Genomic DNA, 22,419 nt, shown 5'->3' on the forward strand with positions numbered 1-22,419 from the left:
CCCCACCTGGCGTTGGAGCCACTGCCCTTGTGGAGCTTCCCCTGCAGATTGCACCCCACCCCCGAGTCCAGCGGTTTCCTGAGCAGAAGGGAGGAGTGGACAGAGCCCCCCGGCTCCCAGGCTGGCTCCTGGCACAACTCCTCCCCACAGACACAAGGGGCTCCTGAAGCGCAGCCTCCGAGGACAGTCCGCAGCCCAGAAGCCTGAGGCTGAGCCGGAGCTCTGGGCCCGGCCGTGCCCGCGAAGTGGACAGCACAGGCAGGGGCCCAGGCACGGCCCCGTCCCTCTGGCCCCGACTTCCAGATGCCTCCTTGAGTTCCAGGAGCCAGGACGGCTTAGAGGCACCTGTGACAGAGACACAAAGGGGTTGCTTGGGCCTCTTGTCCCGCACTAAGCCTTGGTGTCTCACCGTCAGGAAGAACACGGAAACCGGTCACCGTGGTCACTTTTTACCCATCACCTGCCTCTGGAGAGGTGGGTCACATCAGCTTACTGGCGTGGCGTTGGGCAGCACATGCGGACAGGACCCTGGGAGCGCCAGAGCCCTGGAAAAGGAGCAGGGAGGCCACGCTGTGCCCCGCCCTGCAGGCTCGCACTTTCCCCGACCTTTCCCCTTCCCAGCCTGGCCTCCGTCCCACCCCGACCTCCTGCCCCAGTGTCAGAAAAAGACTTATTGACCGAGTGTGACACAATCTTTAAAGCATCTTTTCTGGCCTGCCAAATCCTTTACCCTCAGCAAGAGGAAGAGATTCCCGAAGAACCAAGAAGGAATAGAACTGACCTCCGACCCCCTGGTCCTCCTCCCTCCTCATCCCCTTCCCTTCTCATCCCCCACCCCTGACACCCCAGCTTCCCCAAACAGCCATGTTGTCTGTGCTTTTGTAAGTGGAGCCTCTGGTGCTTCTCCCCTCCTGCCTCAGCCTCTCCCCTCCCCTGAGTTCTCGCCTTTACTTCTCTCAGGGAATGTCACATCCCAGGCCTTCCCCTGGGACTGGCCACTGATTGGCTCTCCCTTTGGGGAGGGCGGGTGAGGGAGAGGGAAGGAGAAGGTGGCGTCACATATCCAATTAAATCGCATTCTTGCTTCACACAAAAGTGGCCTTTTTGTGAACTTCAGATTCCCCCAAGGGCCGGGTGGCTTTGGAACGTGAGCCTGCCTGGAACAGTGTGCGGAGTTCTGGACTGGAAGGCAGAGACAGCTCGTGCTCCTGTCTGCAGAGTCCTTAGCGTCTCCTCCAAAGGAAGGGCTGGTTGGAATTCAGGGCCTGTGAGGTCAAAGGCTTCCAGGAGCTGGGCGGGCGGCGCACTGAGCAGAACAGCTCAGGCGGGGATGGGGACTCCGGACTGTGGCTGCAGCCAGGGGCTTCCAGCACAGCTCTGGCTCCTTGTTCCCACACATGCAGATTTCTCAGTGGAATCTGGAGAATCTGTAAAACATGAAAGCTCTTGATTTTGGATGTTGACAACTATATTTCCATTTAAAGTTTTTGTTTGGGCAAAAGGAAATTCTTTTGCAGGCCATCGGTTGTTCATCTTGGTGCTAGAAGTTCTGGAAGATCCAAGGCTGACCTTAAAGCTGTACCTTTGTTTGGGCCCAGATTCTTGACTATGGGGCCAGATCCTGAGGCCTTGGTGCTTAGGTCCCTCTGACCCTGAGTCTGCTTAGTGACCTTAACAGCCACTGGGCTGGAAGCAGCTGGCCCTGGGGTCACTCTGGGCAGGGGCTGGTGCTAATGCATCAGACGACAGCGACAGGCTTCGCCAAGGGAAGACTGTCTCAGCAGCCCCCTCCAGGTGGGGTCAAGAAGGGGGATCCGGGAGAGCAGAGCAGGGCTGCTCTTGGCCAGGCAGGTCCACGTTCTGTGGGCCACACGGCTGGGCTGAGGTCCTGAGCCCAGGTGGTCTGCCTTGATTGTACCCAGCCACTCTTAAGATGTCACAAGCTGCTCACAGCTCTGTCCAGCCCAGGGATTCTCAAGCCAGCTAGACATTGCAGTCACCTCAGGTCATGTTAGGGAGACAGCACACCGAGGCCCTACCCCCAGAGCTCTGGTTTAATTGATCCGAGGCAGGGTCCAGGCATTGCTATCTTTATTAAAGTTCTTGGTGTGATTGTAGTATAACTAGCTAGGGTTAGGAGACACTGATAATTTAATAAAGTATTTCCCACATTTTCATGTGCATGCAACTCACTTGGATATCTTGTTAAAATGCAGATTCCATAGGTGGGGGGGGCCTGAGAGTCTGTATTTGTAACATGCTCCCAGGTGATGGCGACACTGCTGGTCCATGGGCCACACTTGGAGTAGCGAGGGTCTCATCCATGCTCTTAATGTTCAGCTCTTCCTCTGGTCGTCCAGTTGTTCGTCCATCTGCTTGTTCACTTATTTTTTCCTTCCCTCCCTCCCCTCCTTCTCTGACTCATTCATTCATTCCCTCCCTCCTGCTTTCCTCATCTGTCCCCTTCTGACCTCACTTATCAGCTATATGTCTGCTTGGCGAAAGCTCCCTGCTGGCAGGTAATGCTCTCTCCGCCAGCCAACAGCTGCCTTTCCAAAGCCACCACCTGTTTGGAAAGGCCTTTACTTACCTTTACTCCTTTCACCTTCTCACTCTTTGGAGTGAAAGGCAATCTTGGATGGCAGCTGCCAGGCTCAGGAGCTGCCCTCTTCTCCCTGACTTTCTCTAAGGGCGAGGCTGAATTTCCTCAAGGCTCGCAGGGCTCTCCTTGGGGTCCAAGTGGCCTTTCTAGGCATCACAGCCCTTGTCTCTTTATGTGGCGGTGGAGGAGGGAAAACATGTGGCTTTGCTGGTGCGGGGCAGGAGCTTCCCTGAGCTGCACAGCAGGCTCGGCGCCGGCTCCTGTAAGTCCTCATGTGCACTGTGCAGTTGGACGCTGAGAGGGTACAAAGGCTTCATGGCCTGTGCAATTGTGGCCTCCTTAGAGCCTTGCCTGCATATTGTAATCACCTGGGGGACTTTAAATAGTACCCCTAACCACCTTTCTCTGGCTGGGCCTGGTGCATCCTGCTTTGTAATCCCGGCACTCTGGGAGGCAGAGGCAGGAGGACTGCTTGAGGCCAGGAGTTCGAGACCAGCCTGGGGTTTGCGCAGTGGGCGCGAAGGTGGGGCAGAAGGGGTGGAAGCTACCTGGGTAATTCCAGTGGGCGGTCAAGGCTGAGAAGCACAAATTACAGCCTCCCAGCTGGCTCCAGGAGGGAGGCTGGGCAGGAAGCGCAGGAGGCAGACTAACACATGCTGAGCACCTGCAGTGCGCCTGGCACTGTGCTGTCGCTCTGCACTCCTCTGACATTTCACCTTCGCACGTCACCTCACTCTGACATGGAGGGTGGTGTCACAGCAGCAGTGAGGCCCTCACCTCAGCAAGCTCATTCTGGGCCCTTCCCAGGACGCCATCTCCAGAGTCAATGATCCTGGAGTCACAACATTCAAAGACAAAGATCTGGGCATCGGGATTCTGCTACCTTCCAGAGCGGGCACCTCTGTTCTACAAGTGCTCTGCTCTTCCGTCACCTTCCAGTCCAGGGCAACCGTGCCCAGCACAGAGCTGTGGCGGAGAGAGAATGAGGAGAGGCCTCACCCATCCCCTCTCCCCAGGAGCCTCTCAGGAAAGGCACACGTGCAGCATGTGAAGTAACACACGGGTAGACTTTTATTACTAAATACCATAGGAGTATACAAAATGCATAATTGCATAACAGCTAAAAAAAATAGTCCAAGAAATGTGCAATACACATTTTTTGAAATGATAAAAATGTATCCATGAAAAATATAAAATGTTGCACATATATACAATACATATTTATATATATATAACATAAATGAAAATTGTAAATAAGAAATGTGTACAACAGTGAGTGGCAAGGCAGCAGTCTACACAACAGTCATTTGTTCCAATCAGCTCTGTTATTTACATCGTGCATTGAGGAAGTCTGTGGAAAAGAGGCTGTTTCCACCATAGTTTCTTTCAAAAGTCACTTGCACTGAAAATCAAGAGTTTTCACGTTAACTGACCAAAGGGTGAGAAATCCTTGGTCTGAAGTTGATGGAGGATGGAGAGTGGGGGCCGGGCCAGAGTCCAGTCAGCTGGCGTCGCAGCGGGAGGGAGGGAGGGTGTGCCTCTGCCACGGGAAAGCCACTGCAGAGAAGGGTCTTTTGAGGAGGAAACCAGGATGACACTGTCCGGCAGGGGCAGGCACTGGCAGGAAGTTGAGGAGCAGGTTCAAGCATGCCGTGGGGGTTCAGATCAGGAGGCCTCCAAGGTCTCTTCCTCAGCCTGAGATCTGTGGGTTTGTGACGCCAGGGCCTCTTCCCCTGGGAAAGGCATTCAAGTAATGGCACTGAGGCATGTGGACAGGTTGTATGTGGCGTGGGGCCACCTCCCAGCTGGGCCCTGCAGGGAGCCCATACCAAGGGGCCGTGGGCTCGGGTGCTTGGGCCTTACAGCTCCTTAAGGATGATCTGAATCTTGCCGTCCATCTCCCCCATGTCCAGCAGGAAGGCGACGTGGTTGCTGTAATGCTGAATAATGTTGTTGTCCATGTTGACTAAGATTCTGGAAGAGAAGAGGAGATGCAGTTGGAATACGGCAGGCCCCCTTGCCTTCACAAGGATGACGGTAATGGTTAAATCAAGGGGGCACCTGCAACGTTTCAGGCACATCATACACTTTGATCCTTTGATCCTCAAAACAACCCTGCACGGTGGGTATTCACAGTGCCCCTTTACAGGGGAGGGCGCAATGCCTCATGGCCAAGCCCTGCTGGCTCCCACAGCACAGCTACTATGCTGACTGCCTCTCTCCTGAGCGTGGACACTTTTGAGCAACTGATATACAGATCTGCGGTAGACGGAGCACTCCCTTAGTCGCCACATTGAGGTCTCAGACATGGAGTATAAGTTCAAGTCCAGGAGGTGCAGTGGTTTAGGTTCAACAAGAGGCTAGGATGTGTCACTCAGGTATGCCTGCCTGAGCCAGAGGCAGGTGTCACACAAGTCTCCTCTCGGCTCCATCCCCATGAAGCTAAAATCTCAGGGGATTGTACAACAGGCGTGCGGGGCTTGGCCCTCTCTCTCCCCACACTCCCTAGACAAGGACCTGGGCCAACCCGAGAGACAGAACCTGCATGGCTATGGTCCCTGGCAGGGAGTCAAAGCCATAGTTTATGCCAAAGGGCGACCCTGTAAGAGCTGCCCCTGATGAAGGACCCACCAAGATGTGACCTGAGGTGATCACATCAGCTTTCCCTTTGCCCCTTCTCTGCTAAGTCTTCTGAGCTTTGATGGAGTTGAGTACATCCACTAGCCCAGCCAGCCACCCACCCACCATCCATCCGACCACCTGTTCTCTATCCCCCCGATTCATCCCCCAGCATTTGCTGAGGCCTTTCCCTGGTGCAGGGCCTTGCTCCAAAAACAAGGACCACATAGAGGTGAGTTAGACCTGATCCTGCCCTCCAGGAGTTTAGAATCTAGTAGCGACTGGGAGAATGAATCCTTATAGCCATATTACTCCTGTTCATAGACGGGGAAGCTGAGGTTCAAAGAAGCAAAGTCACTTGCCCAAGGTCACACAGTTAATAGATGGCAGAGCTGGGATTTGAATCTAGACCTTTGCCTCTTTCCATTGTATCATTTTTCATAAGAAAAAAAAAGCCCTGTAAATACAAGTTAGGAAGTGGAAAATATAAGGAAGGCAAAATACAGGGCTGGGGGACAGCTCAGACAGGGTGAGATTATTTTAAGTGGGGCAGCAGTGGCAGGCAGGGGTCTGCTTTCATGAGGACCCCACGAGGGAGGCAGCGGAGACAGCGCTGAGCCCGATGCCCACGGCCTACGTCCCGCTGTCTCTGCCGGCATCAGCCAAGCAGCTGCTGCTTTCAGGGAAGGTCCGGGCTCAGGCTCCCAGAGGCCTGGGTGCTGACTGCCCATGTTTGATTATAGGGCCCCCTTCCTCGGGTCCTGTCTGGAGCTCCTTCACTTCCCAGAGGGATCTTTGTCTGGGGGCTGGAGGAAGGGAACAGACCAGAGGAGACCAGGACAGGGTAGAGGGGTGGGCGCTTTGTCAATGTGTCCTACAGTGGCATCTGTTGGGTGCTTTGAGGTGCCAGGCACTGTGAAAGTGTGTTCTGTGCACCAACTTGAAAGCTGGCACCCTCGCCCTCCCCAGCAGGGCTGCCAGTGGCCCCAGCTCACACCTGCACACAAGGGATCCCAGACAGGCCCACAGAGCCCTCCCCTCGGAGCTCAACGACAACTGGGCCCTGCAAGGCAGGGGCTTGTCAGGAACCGCTGCTACTTCCCAGCGTCTAGCTACCCTCTGTCCTGGGTTGCATTGAGCCTCTGGCCAGCCGCCAGCAACAACAGGTATTTGTTAATTTTTCAAGCACTCGGTGTGCTCGTAAAGCTGCTTGTATCTACTGCTGTCCCGAGGACTTTCAGGAGGGTTTTATGAAAATAAACTAGGCTGCTGGTTAGAATTTCCTGCTCCTCGGATGAGGACTGGCCTGTCCTCTCCTAAGAGGCGTTTGGGGGAATATTCTCGTTTGGACAACCCTGGGGTGATGCTTCCATGGCTGTGGGGGTGTGTGGGGTGTGGGCCAGTGAGCGATGCCCTGGGCCATGGCGCTGGGCAAATAAACTGGCGCCTGGCTGCAGCCTCTATTTGCACACTGCTTAGCGGTTAGGGGACAAGCAGGGAGCGAGATAAAGTCGGATGTGCACAGAGGCCGCCTTCTGCCAGCTACTAACTCATGACCTTGTACCCACTTGGGACCTCAGCTTCCTTATCTGCAGGAACAGAGATGTGACACTCAGCTCAAAGGATCAGGAAGATGATGCCTGGGAGATATTGAGCCCAGAGCCTGGCGAGTGGGAAGTGCTCCCTAAATAGAAGGCATTGTAACTATGACTTAAATAGCTGGCTAGGGCTTAAGGGAAAGCCTCTTGCCACTCAGCCAGTGGGGCTGGGGTGGGAGGACATCCTTGTAAGCAACACCGCCCCCCCATCATACCCAAAAGCACTTCTCGGCCTCTCGGCCCAGCCTGGGGTGGGACTTGTCGGGGAGGCCTGCCACGCTGATCCGGGGGGCGTGGGCACTGGCACGGGGGGCAGGGGGTGGGGAGTGGGGCTGGACTTGTCTGGGCAGAGCAGAGCCTGCCCTTGGCCATGATGTGGATTCCGCTCCAGAGAGCATGTGAGCCCCAGTTTGAAACTGAAACTTGGAAAAAAAGACACAGAGAATACTCTAGACATGTCTACAACTAAAACCAAATGGACCCCTTCCCAGGAGCTGCAGCGACGGACACCTCCCCGACCCCAGCCTTCTATGGGAGGCTGGGTGGGAACCGAGGAGGAGGGAGAAAGGGCTGGGTCTGTGGTTACGTGGGGCCACAGCTTGAGGACAAAACCTGCCTCGCTCTGCAGTCTTCTAAAAAGGAAAACCCACAGACTGTAGCCGTGGGGCAAGTGGCCGAGCACCTTGCAGGGGCTACTAGTAAGCGCAGGTGGAGACTGTCCAGAGCGGAGGCTTGGACCTGAGCTGTGGGCAGAGGTGCCAGGAGCACATTTCCTGGGCCCTGTCCCAGGTCCTCTGTGCTGGGAACAGCAGTGACAATTCTTCACTGTCCGGGGGCCCCATGCCAGGCTGGTGAAGTGACCTAGTCACTAAGGGCTGCAGAGGCCCAGCTCACTGGCTCTCACCAGGGGACTGAAGCCTGCAGGGCAGTGACCATGGGACCCTCGCCCTCTCCCAGCTGTTTGTTCCTCACAGAGGCCAAGGGGCTGTGGTCCCCAGGAGCCCATGGTGGGCAGCCCGGCAGGGCGTGGCTTCACTCCTTCCGGCCCCGTCTAGCCTGAAGGTGGAGGAGGCCCGAGGTGCATCCCTGACAGGGCTCCCCCAAACAACTCCCAATCTCAACACCCTTTCCAGACTCATCGCCAGCCACGCCCCTCCTGCCCCCAACTCCGCCAGTAGCAACTTTGCCGGGCCTTTATGCCTGTGCCTGTCCCTACTGCTCCTGCCCCTGAGTGCTCCTTATACCTCTGAGCCTCAGTGTCCTGGTTTGTAAATGGGATATCCTTGGCCCAGTATCGAAGCATGGTAAGTGGGCAAGTGAACGGTGGCCACTATAATCATTATCGTCATAATCAAATGGCTTGGTTTTCCAGGGGCTTTGGGACTTGAACCTGGGTCTCCTGACACGTGACCCTGCACTTCCCCCTCCACCCCAGGAGGTCGCATATAAAGACTCTTCCATCCCTCCCACTCCTACCTCCCAGTAGTGATCAACGTCTCTGCAGGTGGGGGTCCTGGCCTAACCCGGGGACTCTCTACCCCAACTCCACGCCCCCTCAGCCTCTCCACGAAGGCCAAGTACAAACGTTCCTCAGCACCGAGCAGGCAGCAAGGGCGAGGACGAACCGGGCACTTACCCCCGCTTGCATTTCTTGTAGACTTTGTAAATATTCTCTTCAGGGAACCCATACTTCTCAGAGATCTGGAAGGAAAGGTAGAGAATTCATTGCTTGCTGCCCAAACTGGATTTATACATCTTTTATGCCATCAGTTTTTACTTCCTGATCATAAAAGTAAAGTATATCCATATATGGAAAAGTATTAAGAAGAAAATTGTAGTCATCCATAATCCTGTTTCCCAGAGACAAACGCATTAACATCGGGGGTACGCTTTCCTGTCTTTTGGCCACGAGTGTAGATATTTTTATATTCCACATAGTTTTATGTAACATTTAAAACTTATCATATTATAAGCCTTTGCATATCACTACAAACACTTGGCAAACAGCATTTTCATGGCTGAAAAATACCCTAAAAAGCATCTACCATTTCCCATATTCTGCCTATTGTCAGACATTTGGATTGTTCTAGTGCTAAAGGTGCCACCATTTATTGGCTAGGTGGCTTTGTGCAAACCATGTGTGGAGACAGTAATCGTGCCGACCTCAAAGGGTTTCTGGAAGAATTAAATGAACTGATCCATGCAAAATACTTAGGACAGCTCCTGGCATGCACTGAGACCTGAGTAAGGGGCCATTACTGTTTTAGGGACAGAGCAGCAGGGATGCTTCTTGCCCTGCTACAACGAGGGTAACCCAAGTGTTTCCCCCTTCTGGGCAGAAATTATTAATCTCATTTGATGGGTGAGCATGCCGAGCTCGAAGAAGATAAGCCACACACCCAAGGCATAGACCCCAGGTTAATTGACTCAATCACATCCCAGAATATGAGGGCTTATTCTAGAGATGGCGAGACGGCAGCTCCAAGGCTTGTTGAGTGACCTGCCTGAGCTCTCATGGCCAGAGTCTGCCTGTTTCTCCCCAGAGCCCCTGGAGTGTCCTCTGGGGCAGATGGGTCCATTCTGGTCCCAGCTGTACCACCTGGAGGTGCAGAACTCTGAACAGGTCACCTTACTTCTGTGAGCCTCAGTTTCCTCATTTGTAAAATGGGCACAGCAATGGCTTGTACACACAGGGTGGTTCTGCACATGAATGGGGATGATTATGTAAAGGGCTCAGCCCCTGTGCCTGTCCCAGGGTGAGAGCTCAGTAATGTCCGTGTTCAGTAGGACTGGCTGCCTTGCAGCCGCAGCGAACCTCAGGCTACCGGTTTCAGGGGGAAGTGGCCCTCTCTGGGCCTCTTAGGAAGAGGATCAATCAGGTTCAGCGCCTCAGTTATTCTCTGCCTTGACACAGATCCTTCCAGGGAGAAAAAGTTCTTGGACTACCATTTGTTTTATTTTAATGGTGATGTGGCTGGAAGCTACCAGGAAGAAGATCTTAAGTCAGTCTAAGGAAGAACTCAGGAACTTTCTAACCATAAATTGAACAGATTGTGCAAAGACAGCATGGGCTGCCCCGTGAGGTAGTGAGCTCTCCAACCCTGGAATATAAAAATCAAGAGTGGGCACCCACTTGGAAGAGCTTTTAGAGAGAGCTCAGGCACCAGATGGGGAGCTGACCCTTTAATGTACCGTCCAACCGGAAGATTCTGAGTCTATATTCAAGTGACATTAATGGCTTTTTGTGGCCCAATGTCCTGGGGCTGATGCCAGGCAGGGCTGATGATATGTAAAGAGGACAGGACAGCGCAGCAGAGTGGAGAGAGCTTGCACTGAGATCCCAGCTCTGTCACTTTAAGCCAAGGAACCCTGGCAAGTCATCTGACCTCTTGGAGGCGGTTTCCTGGGAAACGAGGAGAGACTAATGGCACCCACATTTAGGGGTTGTTAGAATATGAGGAGGAAGCAAGTGCAGCGTGCCTGGCCAAACGCCTGGCACATAGTGGGTCTTCAGCCAAAGGTAGCTAATGTGATTATTTGATTCCTTTTCCCTCCTCCAGCCTGAGACGTTGGCACCATCTGGCCTTTCCGAGTGGTTCAGCCTCCAAGCACGGCCGGGCCTGGTGGAGGCTGTTTGCTCAGTTTTCGGCCGAGCCACAAAGCTGGCTGTGGGTTTTGTTCGGGGCTGGGCTGTTTCTCCTGCTCTCTGGTGGTTTGGGGGGTTGGGGAAGGTTTCCTTGCCCAGACGCCGCCTTCAGCCACCCCAGCCAGTGCCCCCCAGCCAACCACAAGCAGGAGGAATGAGGCCCCCTGGGAAAGAAAAAGAGCGTCTCTGGGGCCCAGCCTTTTGGGTTTCATTCCCATTAAAACTGAAACAGGTTTGCAAAGCCAACAAAAAGCCCTGGCCTGTCAGACAGCAGCCATCAGATTAAGGAGGATTTATGGTGTGTGCGACTCCCAGGGTGGAGCCAGGGTTCTGGCTGGCAGATAACATCGCAGAGGCACACCCCCACCAGCCGGGCCCCCCAGGCCCCCTAAGCAGGGTGGGGGACAGGTAGGCCACCAGCAAGCCAAGATCCCTTCCTGTGGGAAATCAGAGCTGTGTGGTGAGGAGCGGGGAGTGCAGAGGGGGTCGCCAGGGCAGGCAGGGTCCGGAAGGCATCTTACCGCATTCCTCAGCCCCTTCAGGTCTGGGGTCTTCAACATGAGGGCGTCAAACACTTCCTCGGTCTCCCGCCGCACATACAACAGAACTGAAAGGCAGAGGCAGCTTTGAGGGGTGCACGGAGGATAACGTGCCCAGGAACATCTCAGGGGCTGGGGAAGCTAAAGATACTGCTGTAATTCAGGATTAACGTCTGCTGAGGTCTGTACCCAGCTGGGAGGCTCTGCAGGTCCCACACACCTTCTTAGACGCTGCTGATTTGGGGGTGTGCCTCCCCGCACTCTACTACCTGCCAGTGGATGACCTTGAAAAGGTGACTTAACATCACGGGGCTTCATTTTATTCATGCATAAAATGGGGGCTCTGCCCCCTATTTCATAGACTTGTTGTGGGAACTAATGACAATATTTGGAAACGCCAAGTGCAGTGCAAAGCTCAACGCACAGCTGCCAGAAGCTCTTGATCTCAGCTCCCGGTTGGTTCTTTCCTGACGGTCAGCTACAGCCCCCAGAGGTTTGGGTGTGTCCCCTCCCCCACAGGAAGTCACAGATTTAGAGAGTCAAGGCTAGAAAGCCAGGCATTGAAACCCCACCCACGCCCCCATTAGAGAAAGTGTGGGGACTTGCCAGCACCACGAACCTGGTGCCCGTGCCCGCTGCCTGGCATGGCCCTTGCTCTCTCCCCAGGGAGCCGGGTGCCCGCGTTACCCCCACTCCAAGTCTTGGCCCAAACCCAGCTCCGAAGAGCAAAGCAGCTCCCTGTGCCCTCCCCGGGGGCGCTTTGGGATAGTCCCGTGGGAGGCGGGGGCCGGGCTGGGCTCTGCTACCTCTCTTACCTCTCTGAAGGTCGTCCTCCTTGGCCTGCTTGGAGGGCAGGGGCTCAAACTCCTCAGCGAAGGGCGAGCAGGTGCGCTTCAGAGGCGGCCTGTGGGGACGGCAGGGAGGGGCCGATGAGGAACCCAGGGGTCTCCCAGAGTCTGGGGGGCCCTGGAAATGGTGAGGGTGGGTGCAAAGCAGGGGGACGGGCGTGAAGCAGCGGGTCTGCCGCTGGGCTGCCTAGGTGCCCCCAGCCCCGCCACACACTCGCTGGTGACCTGGGTGAGTCCCTAGCCTGCCAGCGACCCCATCTATGAAATGAGGTGATGATAAGCTGATGACAACAACAGTTCATAATGCTGCATGAGGCTGAGGAGGTGGCACGGGCTGCTCTCAGCACAGCGTGTGACACATGGGCGGGCCACAGTGAACGTGGACCGTCATCACCGTCAACATGGCTCTCTTCTGAGAGAATCTGGTCGGGCTTGAGGCAGCAGGAGGTGGAAGGATCGTGGGTTTTGGAAGAAGACAGATGTGGGTTCCAGTCCTGCCATTGTGACTTAACAGCTGTGTGACGAGAAGGCACTTTGCTTCTCTGAGCCTCAGTTTCCCCGTCCATCGAGTAGAGCAACAGCCCCTGCTCACCAGGGCTGCTGTGAGGTGAGAAGCGACATGATTTGGTGTGAAACACCACGTGACCAGTACATGAGGTTTACAGGGAAGACGGTGATTGAGACACTCAGTCTTTACACAGCTCTTCCCATGCACAAGGGTCCCTCAGGGCTGCCTCTCGTTCCCCAGGCTGGTTTCCTCCTCTGACGGGTTTGTAGGCTGAGGCTCAGAGAGGCCAAGGGTCTGTTAAGGCACAAGGGCTGTGGCTGGCAGAGGGAAGGATGCAAGACCCTTCCTAGGCCCCTCCTGGGCGTCCGGTGGGCGTGTGTTGGGGGAAGGAGATGGGGCCTTAACCCCCACGTCCTGCAGCTCAGCTCTCTCCTCAGTCTCGAATCTGCACCATCGCAGTCTTTTTCGTTCCCCTTTTACAGGCGGCTGTCTCGCCAGAGATTCGCCAACTTTTCACATAAAACAAACTCATAAAAACCCAGGCGGTTTCAGCAAGAAAGGAGCGTGGATCTAGCTTGGGGGCCGGGGGCAGAGTCTGGTGGTTTCTTCCTCAGGCCCCAGGCCCTGGCTGGGGGCAAAGGGGGCCAGGGGGGCTGGGGGCGGTGGGGTGCAGGGGGCACAGGCAGGGAGGGTGGCCCTCGGCTGCTGCGCTCCTTCTCTCCGTACCTGCTGGAGCCACTGGGTCCTGCCGAGGGGACAGCCTGCAATGAAGAGAAAAACATTTTCTTGTCACACGCAGGAAGAGGCGAGGAGCCCTCAGCAGCTGCAGGCTTCTGGGAGGAACATTCTTTGGTGGGGAGAGGAGAGGATGCGTTTTGATGTCTTTCTAGACCATTTTACTCATACAAGTTCCCTTAAGTGAACTGAGATCTGAGTGGAGAGGAATCATCCAGCCCGAGCTGGATGAGTCAGGGACCCAGCGAACACATGGGAGGCAGGAAAGCTGTGTGGGCAGAGCAGCAGGGCCCACCTGAGCCCGCCTGAGCCCCAGCACGCCCAGAAGGGCTGGCGATTGCAGCTGGTCCTGCAGCTGGTGACCAGGCGTCAGAGCTGAGGCCAAGGGGATGAGGGAAGAGGTGCTCTTTCTGACACTACTGTGGCCTGCACTGTGTGGTCTGGTACAGTCATCGACAGTCCTGGGAGGTGAGGGGAGGCAGAGTCAGGCCTCAAACCCCGGCTCTCTGCTGCTGCTGCCCTGGGCTTCCCCACCCCCAGACTCCCATGTGCAGGGACGGTCCCTCCTCTTCCCCCACGGATTAGCTGTCAATCTGTGCCTCAGTCCTGAGTGGTCATCCCTGCTCGGGGCCTGAGGGTGGCAGGAGCAGAGAGAAGGGTTAACAGGGCCCTGTGCAGTGGAGGCCGAGGTGCTGCTTCCAGCATGGAGAGGAGAGGAGGCGGGGTAGGAGGTGCTCTGCTGTGCCAAGAGCTACATTAGCACTGGCTGCTCTTTTCAGCTCCATAATCTACCTCGTTGTCCTAAATCAATACACTAAACACATCTTGTACACCAAGGTCTGTTTCTGCAAACGTTCCCGCCAAAACAGTAGCAAGCTGTGCCCTCAAGGAAATGGTCGGGTTGTTCCAAACGGAAGCAAACTAGGAGACAGGCTCTGGGGTCTGACTCTGCCACTGACTTGCTGTGGGACCCGGCCAGGAAAAGGGAGCAAGCCCAGCCCTAGGCCGGCTGTGACGGGCAAGCGAGACAACGCAGCAAAGGGCTCGGCCCAGCCCGCTTGGCGGCCAGGGGTGCAGGTTCTGAAGCCGGGCGCCAGGCCACACCCTGGCTCTGCCACCAGCTGTGTAGTCTCAGGAGGTTTCCTAACTTCTCTGTGCCTCTATTTCTACCCCACGGATCCAGGGAGAAAATATCATGGACTCCACAGGGTCGTGGTGATGGTTAAGGGAGATGGCGCCTGGCGCACAGTGAGCGCTCACGAGTGGTGTCGTGATAATTCGGTGAGACTGCAATCGAATTTGGGGCTCAGAGAGCAGAACTTCCTCCATGTGTGCCCTAAGCATGAACATTTCTATGACTATAAAGTCCATTTCCTCATTAACATTCTCCTTTTCAACACAAAGGTCACTGAAGTTACATGGCCATATACACATGATTTAGTCCCCTCAGATTCAATAAAGGCATTTTCATTTTGGAACTGACTGAGTTTGAAACTGGTGGGTTGCTCCCTTCTGCTATGTGCCAGGGCAGGTCCCCCCGCCACAGCCCGGACCAGACCCTCTCTCAGCCTCTCCTCCAACCCGCCGCGTGGCCCTCACCCCTCCAGGGCGCTGCAGGCTGGAGAAGTGCACGTTGGGGATGAACAGCACCGGCAGGGTCTCCAGGTCAGCCTCTGGCCGCAGGTAGGTGGTCTCATTGCCCCTGAAGCCCGACAGCAGGCAGTCTTTGATGCCTGATGGGAAAAGGAAGCCGATGTGCCCGGGGGTCCCTGCAGTCTCCTCGCCCCTCCAGTCTCCCGCCCTTCACCCCTGCCCAGCCCAGCCAGTCTCTGGCCCATCCCCACTGACCGCTATTGCTGGAGTCGGGACACTTGACCTTCCTCCGGAACTGCTTCCTCTCATCATCCCGCATCTTTCTCTCGGCTCCCTGTGGGGGAGAAGGAGATGGGGTCACCAAAGGCCCGGGAGGGGCTGGCTACATTCACAGCCGCTGCTCTGCATCTTAATGGGCCAGTCTTCTGGTCCTGCTTTTCTCCAAGAGCGAGACCAGCAAATACGAAGGTACCAGCACCTGGCCCAGCCCTGCCTGCCTGAGGTGTTAGTACAGAGGGGGAGAGGGAGAGAGATGGGGACCAGGGGCAGGGAGAGAGGGAGAGAGGAGGAGGAGTGGTGGTGGGGACAGAAAGAGAAGCAGAGACAGACAGACACGCCCAGAGTGGCTGGGAGGAGGCGAGTGTCGGGGCTTGGCTCCTGTCCCTCCCAGGGCCCAGCGGAGGGCCTGCTGCCCCAGCCACCTTGTCACAGAAGATCTTGATCTGGCAGACAGCGCGGTGTACCAGGCGTTCAGTGCCTGAGCCACAGTCATAGGTATCAATCTGCAGGTTCAGGGGGACACCCTTCACCCCCTTCTGTGAGGAGAAGTCTGTGCTCAGGCAGTTGACTCCGATGAACACCTGGGGACGGAAGGAGGCGCTGGGTAAGTGGCCCGCCCAGGTCTCCTGCCCCACCATCCCACAACTCTGTTTGAGGCTTCTCTGTGCCTGGTGAGCACCCTTAAGCCTCACGCGGCCCCTGGAAGACAAGCTTCACCACCCCTCTTCTACAGTTGGGGAACAGATGCTCAGAGAGGTTGGGCAGCTTTCCCAAGGTGACACAGCAGTGTGTGGCAGAGCTGGGTTCTGAACCGAGGCTCAAACCCAGCCCCCCACCTCTGGGCGTGCAGCTCCCCCTAGACTGCAAGGGCAGCCAGTGGCCGGGGCCCTGGGAAGGATATCAAGGGTCCTTTAGGAGCTTAAAATCCAGAGCCTCATTTTTCTATAACTCAGAGCAAGGAGGTGGAAAAGGGCCAATCCCTTGTCCCTGCTTTGGAGACCACTTTCCTGCTGGCCCCGAGACTCAGAGGGTAGGACACAGCCCCTCTCTGCCCCACCCACCCGCTCCAGGCATTGCCAGACCCTCTAGCGAGAGGTTCTTTCCACACATTCAATCCCACCCATGCACAGCGAGGGAGCTCTCCCGGTCACCCCCACTTTACAGCTGGGAAAATGGAGGCTCTGAGCAGGGACAGTCCCCCAGGGAGTCAGGCCGGGTGGGCTGACAAAGTGAGCCTGGAGGTGAGGCCGCCCAGACTCTGCCACTCACTAGCCGCGTGGCTTTGGACAAATCCTTTAAACCTCACTGAGCCTCGGTCTCCTTATTTGGAAAGTGGGGATAATGGAACCTATCTGTGTGGCTGTGAGGGTACGGAGACCACCTAATGTGCTGTTGTCATGAGAGGGACAGCTGGAAGTCAAGTCTCACCCCAAAGCCTGTGCACAGCTGATGGTGGCCCTGGCAAGGTCACCTGGTGACTGTCTTCCTGCTGGCCCCCTCCATGGGGTTCCATGGGACCGTCCCCTCCAGGCTGGGCCCTGGTGTTTGGGACATTTCCCTTGGAAATGACCCTCACCCGAATAGGAGGTGGGGTGCGGTGCCTGAGCAGACCCCCTTCCTTCCCGGCTGTGGGGGCCAGGCCCCCAGGCGCATGCCGGACATACCTCCCCTCCGCCAGCTCAGCCCTCCCGCAGCCCCCACCCAGCTCAGCCGCACCTGAGAAAACTCAAGCCTGGGGGCTTAAGAGACTGTGAGAAAATCCCCACCGAAACCCACCTCTCCCTTCCCACGAAACTCTTCCCCACCGCCCTGAACCGGAGGCCCCAGCTCCTCCTCCAGCCCCTGGCATCTGTTTGAATAATAATAATCCCTGCCTTGGTGCCTGCCTTTGTGTTGTCAGAGCTCTCTCCCCTCCACTCTCTCTGGGCAGCCCGCTGCCCCCCGAAGCAGGCAGGGAGGCAGGGGCCAGCTTCCCAGCCGTCCAGGCCAGAAATGCCCTGCAGATGAGCTGGACCCAGCCCGGCAGGTGAGGTAAGCCTGGGCCGGGGAGGAGAAAGGACAGGCCCAAGGTCACCCGGCTCCCGACTGCTAGACCAGTGCCCTTCCCATGATGCCAGCCCTCTAGGCAGGAAACCAAGACAGAGCTGGGCTCAAGCACTAAGGCTGGAAGAATCTTCACAGCTTAACTACCGGTGTGAACAAATGGCCAGAGGCCCTGTCTCTCGGGCCTCTCTGATGGGCCCGCCACTGTTCTGGTCTCTAAGACGTGCATGGTCTTGTGGAACCTTCACCGTAATCCTAGCAGGCAGATTACTGTTCCTATCTTGTGGGCTCAGAGAAGTGAGGTCACTGGGATTTGAGCCTCATTCACCAGGTTCCTTAGCACCTCTCCTGCAACCTTCTGCACTGACCTAGAAGTCAGAAAACCTGGGTGCCGTCAATGACTTGCTGTGCAACCTTGCACAAGGCTCAGTTTTGCCATCTGGTAAGTGGGTGGATTGATTTAATGCCCACAGCCACTGTTTATGTGCCAGGCATGTGCTCTACCTTTTACCTTCCTCGCCTCATCCTCATGACAACCTATCAGATGGTGCTTTGATTCCTCTCCTGTTTTACAGCCAGGAAAACTGAGGCTCAGAGGGACTAAGCACTTGTCCAAAAATTCACACCGTAGACCAGTAAGTGGGAGGACTGGGATGCACACCCAGCCTGTCTGGCCCCAGAGCCCTGTTTCCACCCTACTCTGTACCCTGGCTCCTCCGTGAGTGCTCTCTTTGGATGGAGCAAATGCCACAATCCCAGGCCCAGGCAAGCCTTGTCCCCAGGATGGGGGATTCCGGGCAGCCCAGTGCCATCCCAGACGCTGCCACCAGCACTGACCTTGGCCTCCTCGTTCACGTTCCACACGAAGGACAGTGCATTATAGGCCACCTCCTCAATGTGCTGCACCGTGTTGAAGTTTTCTTTGCAGTCAGCTGGAATCACAGGAGACCAGAAGGAGAGTCAGGAGGGAAGGGACTTGGGGGCACTTCGGGGAGGAGGCATTTAGGAACTGGGCCTCACTCTAGGCAGGGGCGTGCGTCCTTCCCCCAAGAGCCACACTTCAATCCAGGGAGGAAAATGGGAGACTGTTGTACCCTGGATGGCAGATGGGAAAACAGGTCCAGCCTGGGAAGCAGATCTGCCCAAAGCCACAACTGGGCTGATCGCTTTTGGGAGGAGGTTGTACTTTTCACTGGGATTATGATTTAGTTCTCCCAGATACAGCAGCAGCAGCAGCAGGAACAGTAACATAATAGTGGCAGGAGAAGTGGCAATGGCAGCTGTGAAGGTGGCAGTACTGGCAACTTCCTTTCACCGAGCATTTGTAACACGCAAGCCCTCAGTTAATCCTCACAACTCCGCTGTCAATACTCAGTTTACACATGAGGAAACTGAGGCTCAGAGAGGTCTGGTTATTCGCCTAATGTCTCACAGCTAATTAAAGTCAGCTAGGGCTGGGGCTCAGCTCTGTCAGGCTGCTGAACCCACACTCCTAAGTCCTCTGCTGTCCGGCCTAAGATGGGTCACTGAATAGTCCCTTATTTGTCCCGTGTTCTCCAGCACACATGGCTCTGGAGCAGAAATCAGCACTGCATGCAGGCAGCGGAGCTGGCGTCATTCTGTCTGACACTTGGACAAACTGAGGCTCAGGAAGGGGAGGTGACGTAGGTCACATAACCAGGAAGAGAGTGACAGAGCTAGGAGCTGAAGACTTGACAGTAGGCTAAGCCTCCCACCTGCTTCAGGGCTCAGGACAGGGACACACAGGGAGCCTTTCCTCTGCCCCCTACCTGTGGACAGAGCCCGAGGGTCCCAGCTCCCAGAGCAGAAGGCTCTTGGGCTGAGCCTCAGGCTTTCCAAATCCCCTCCCCCCATCTTGTGCCTTTGTGTCTCCAGCGGCCCCCTGATGGGGACGCACAGCCCAGCATCTCAGGGGCCTATTTATCTGACACTGCCCGGGTGCCCAGGGCCCTGTTTATCTCAAAGCAATACAGAAAAGAGTCAACAGATGCAAATCCCTGCAAACCCCCCAGTGTTTGACCTGGAGACAGCGGTCACAGGGGGCTGGGGAAGAGGGTGCAGTAAGGAAGAGGCCTGGCTGGCGTGGGGGGAGAAGGAGAGAGACGGGGAGGGGCACAGGCTCTCACCCACGTCGATGACCCGCTGCTTGGCGGTGGGCTGCCGGGAATGCCAGTGCTTCCAGAACCGCAGCTGCTCCACTGGGACCTTCTCATTGTCGAAGACAACCATCACCACACTCTGCAAGTATAGCCGGTCACTGTCACCCTCGGCCTCAGGAGAAACCCAGGCAGTCCCAATCCTTTCCCAGAGCCTAGGTCCAGCGGCCCTGCCCCTTTGCCTCAGTTTCCCTGCCCCATGGCAACGGGCTATTATCCAACAGTGTCTCCCTGGGGGCCCTGGCTGGCCCGATCAGCAGGTGTGTCTTGCCCCATTCCACCCTCTCCCCAAGCTGCTCCAGGGCCAACGCACCTTCACTTTGTTGGAGGACAAGGCAAGACCTTTGCCACCTGCTGGGGTCCGCAGGGTGACAGGGTAGAACTGGCCCTTGTTGAGGTAGGCCATGGGCGACTCGCCTGACTTGATGTGGATGGCTTTGGGGGAGCCCAGCGTGTATTCAAAGTCACTGTGGGGAAGAGGGTGAGGACAGTGAGGCTGGGCTCCCAGGGCGAGGTGGGGCAGGAAGCCTGCGGCTATGTGAGGGGCTTGCTGTGTGACCTTGGTAAGTCACTTTACTTCCTTGGGCCTCAGCTTCCACATTTTGGAGGTTCTATTTAATGGCTTTGTTGAGCCAGATCCTGCTGAATGAGGGCCCAATGAAAACTGGAGGGACTCCTGAGGGGTGACAAAGCCACAGGGGAAGCTAATGGCAATAGAACCATTAGCTCAGAACCCTAATAGGGTGCTGAGCTCTGAGCTCCCTGACACAGCCCAGGAAAGGGATGTGGAGATCATTCTCTCTTCTCTTATCAGCCTTCTCTTATCCCCATTTTTCATTCAGTGATTTTGCCTGCCATGCTTGAGGACAGTTTGGGGCTCCGTCTGTAGCCCAGTGCCCTGGTGGCCAAGGATCCAGAGGCGCCAACTTACCTTTTGAGGCTGGGATAGTCCTCTGGACACTGGGGTTCTGGGGATGTTTTCAGGATATCTGGGAAGAGCAGTGACTGCAGAGAAACAAAATCACAAGAGAATAAAGGGCCACAGTCAGGCTGCAGGGGCCTCAGCCCAGGGCTGCATATTAGGCTGCGCAGGTTGTGCAGTACACAACTTGGACAATAGTACATGGCAGCTCTGCCTCAGCTCTAGGACTCTTTCTTCCATGGATTCCAAAGCCCTGACCTTTTCACCATCTTCTCTCCTGCACATGCATAAGCATATCCGTGCTGTGAGTGGTACGAGGATGGGCTCTCACCTCCTGTGGGTCATCTTTGAAGGTGCTGTCTGGCTGCCAGCGCTGTGTGGGAGGCACCCCATGAATGCTCTCAAACAAGGAGTTGAGGGAGCCATTGTCATACATATCACTGGTGGGCAATAGGTAGCTGTCCACAGAGCCAGCCTCCAGCTTGCTGGGGCCTGGTGGGAGGGGGGCTGCCTTGCCAGGGGTGGGCGTGACGCCCTCCAAGCTCATCAGGTTATTCTTCTTGAGTAGATCCGGGTACTCTGGGGCTCCGGACACACTCTCCGTTAGGAATTTCATGAGGTGTGTGGGGCTCTCAAGGGGGGTGAGGTCTGTCTCATATTCCATGCCAAGGTAGTGCCTGGAAAGAGAGAGGAAGGACTGAGTGAGTAAACTTCTTCTCTCTGGGGGACGAGGGTGTCCTTGGCTAGCCTGGGGGACCCCATCCCGACACTCTGACCTTCTTTGATCCAATGTAATGTTTTGGCCCACCCAGCATGTGTGAAGCAAGACACTGCAGCAGGCCAGTGGGTCACAGGGAGGAGGGTGTCAAGAATGGGACTACGTACAGGCTCAGGGTTAGGGGGAAACATCTGATTTAGCCATTATAGTACTTGCTAATTAAAAAAAACTCAAAGTCTAGTCATCTACTTCTCAGCCACAGTCAAATGTCCCTGTTTCAAAATGTTCCCACTTCAAAACAACCGTATTGAGTCATGCCATGGGGGTACGTACAGGGTCGGGGGCAGTGTGCATCTATGCGTGCAGTTAATATATGTTTAGAAAAAGGTCTGGAAAGATGAACCCCAAGCGGTTAAGGTAGACAGGGGTATAGGATTACAGGAAAATTTTACTTTTTACTTCATACATTTGTATTAAGTTTGAATCTTTTGCAAGAAACAGGTATTGCTTTTGTAATCAGAAGAGCTAATCACATTTCTAAAAATTAGTTCTGAGAAAGGCCCCCACTCTTCCTGGCAGCAGGGGGAGTGACCCCGGGCCAGCTGCACGCTGTGCTGGCTTACCAGAAGAGCTGCGACAACTGCCTTAGCAGTTTGGATTTTCCGGAAGGCAGACAGGGGCCCAGAAGGCTTCCCACCAGAGGCCCTACACGTCATTTTTGAGAGGTCACCCAATTGGCCAGGAAGAAGAGAGTGGAAAAAGAAGGGCAAGGTCCTTGCAGTGCCCATCTAGCCATGAGCATGGCCTGGCCTGCTTTCTAAAGGAAAGGAACATTGGTGCCCCGAGGCTCTGATGCCAGGCAGAGGCCCCGTAAGCTGGGGGAAGAAATACGGGAACCCAGATGTCCCCTCCCCAAGAGGCTGCAGGGAGGAGGGTTTTGGAGCAGGGACAGAAAAGCTGCCTCCAGGGCTTTTCCACTACTAAGGCTTTGAAGTCTGTTTTCAGTAAACTCAGGCGTGTGTGTGTGTGTGTGTGTGTGTGTGTGTGTGTGTGTGTGTGTGTGTGTGTTTTGTGTTCTAGCAGAGTTTCATTATAACTTTCATGGGCCCTAGGCTTTTCTGGCTTCACTGGCCCCTTCAAAAATATTTTAAAATACCTTTTAAATTGCATTATATCAATTTTTAAATTAATATATTGATAAATTAATTATAAATATTATGTTAATCTTTTCTTCGGATTTTAAAAGAAATTAAAACACTTTCATGGGCCCCAAAATGTGTTGTGGGCCCTGGGCGCTGCCCCCCTGTGCCTAATGGATAAGTAACGCTGTGCTAAGAGCCCCGAGGAGGAGGTGAGGGTGCAGGGCAAAGACGCAGGGGTAGCGCTGGCAAGCCTCACCTCTTTCCTTGGTCCATCCTGCCCCCGGTGCCGGAGGACAGCATCCGCTTCTCCTTGGGGCCCTGAGAGGAGAGGAAGGAAGGATTTATGTATGGCTCTTGGCTAAGATCTGGCTGGTAGGAACCTCAATCCTTCCTGGGGCTTCGGCCAGGCAAAGGAGCAACCTCTGTCCCTTGGAGAAAACCCACAAGTCC

At 55.5% G+C, this 22,419-nt stretch overlaps 1 protein-coding gene across 2 annotated transcripts; it reads right to left on the reverse strand.

Moving 5' to 3' along the window:
* Positions 1-3,647: 3,647 nt before the first annotated feature.
* GRHL3 (grainyhead like transcription factor 3) lies at positions 3,648-22,287 on the reverse strand. Of its 2 annotated transcripts, XM_045546004.1 has the most exons (15): positions 22,226-22,281; positions 20,441-20,786; positions 20,119-20,192; positions 19,501-19,654; positions 19,158-19,269; positions 17,848-17,942; positions 15,390-15,548; positions 14,944-15,022; positions 14,695-14,828; positions 13,087-13,121; positions 11,820-11,908; positions 10,987-11,072; positions 8,456-8,520; positions 4,466-4,576; positions 3,787-4,335 (listed from the first exon to the last, which is right to left on the reverse strand). In XM_045546004.1, exons 1-15 carry the CDS (start codon positions 22,267-22,269, stop codon positions 4,293-4,295), a joined length of 1,626 nt encoding a protein of 541 aa, XP_045401960.1. In that variant the 5' UTR covers positions 22,270-22,281; the 3' UTR covers positions 3,787-4,292. The 2 variants fall into 2 exon arrangements, with proteins under 2 accessions (XP_045401961.1, XP_045401960.1); XM_045546005.1 differs by having other exon boundaries at positions 3,648-4,576; positions 22,226-22,287.
* Between the last annotated feature and the right edge of the window lie 132 nt (positions 22,288-22,419).

Source organism: Lemur catta, chromosome 3 (assembly GCF_020740605.2).
Source record: "Lemur catta isolate mLemCat1 chromosome 3, mLemCat1.pri, whole genome shotgun sequence".
NCBI lineage: Eukaryota > Metazoa > Chordata > Mammalia > Primates > Lemuridae > Lemur > Lemur catta.

Coding starts and splice junctions, on each gene's coding strand:
- GRHL3 (XM_045546004.1), bottom strand. CDS start 22,269: ATGCTGTCCTCCGGCACCGGGGGCAGGATGGACCAAGGAAAGAG. Junction 20,193..20,440: donor TCAAAGATGACCCACAGGAG/GTGAGAGCCCAT, acceptor GTTTCTCTGCAG/TCACTGCTCTTCCCAGATAT. Junction 8,521..10,986: donor TGAAGGGGCTGAGGAATGCG/GTAAGATGCCTT, acceptor CTTTCCTTCCAG/ATCTCTGAGAAGTATGGGTT.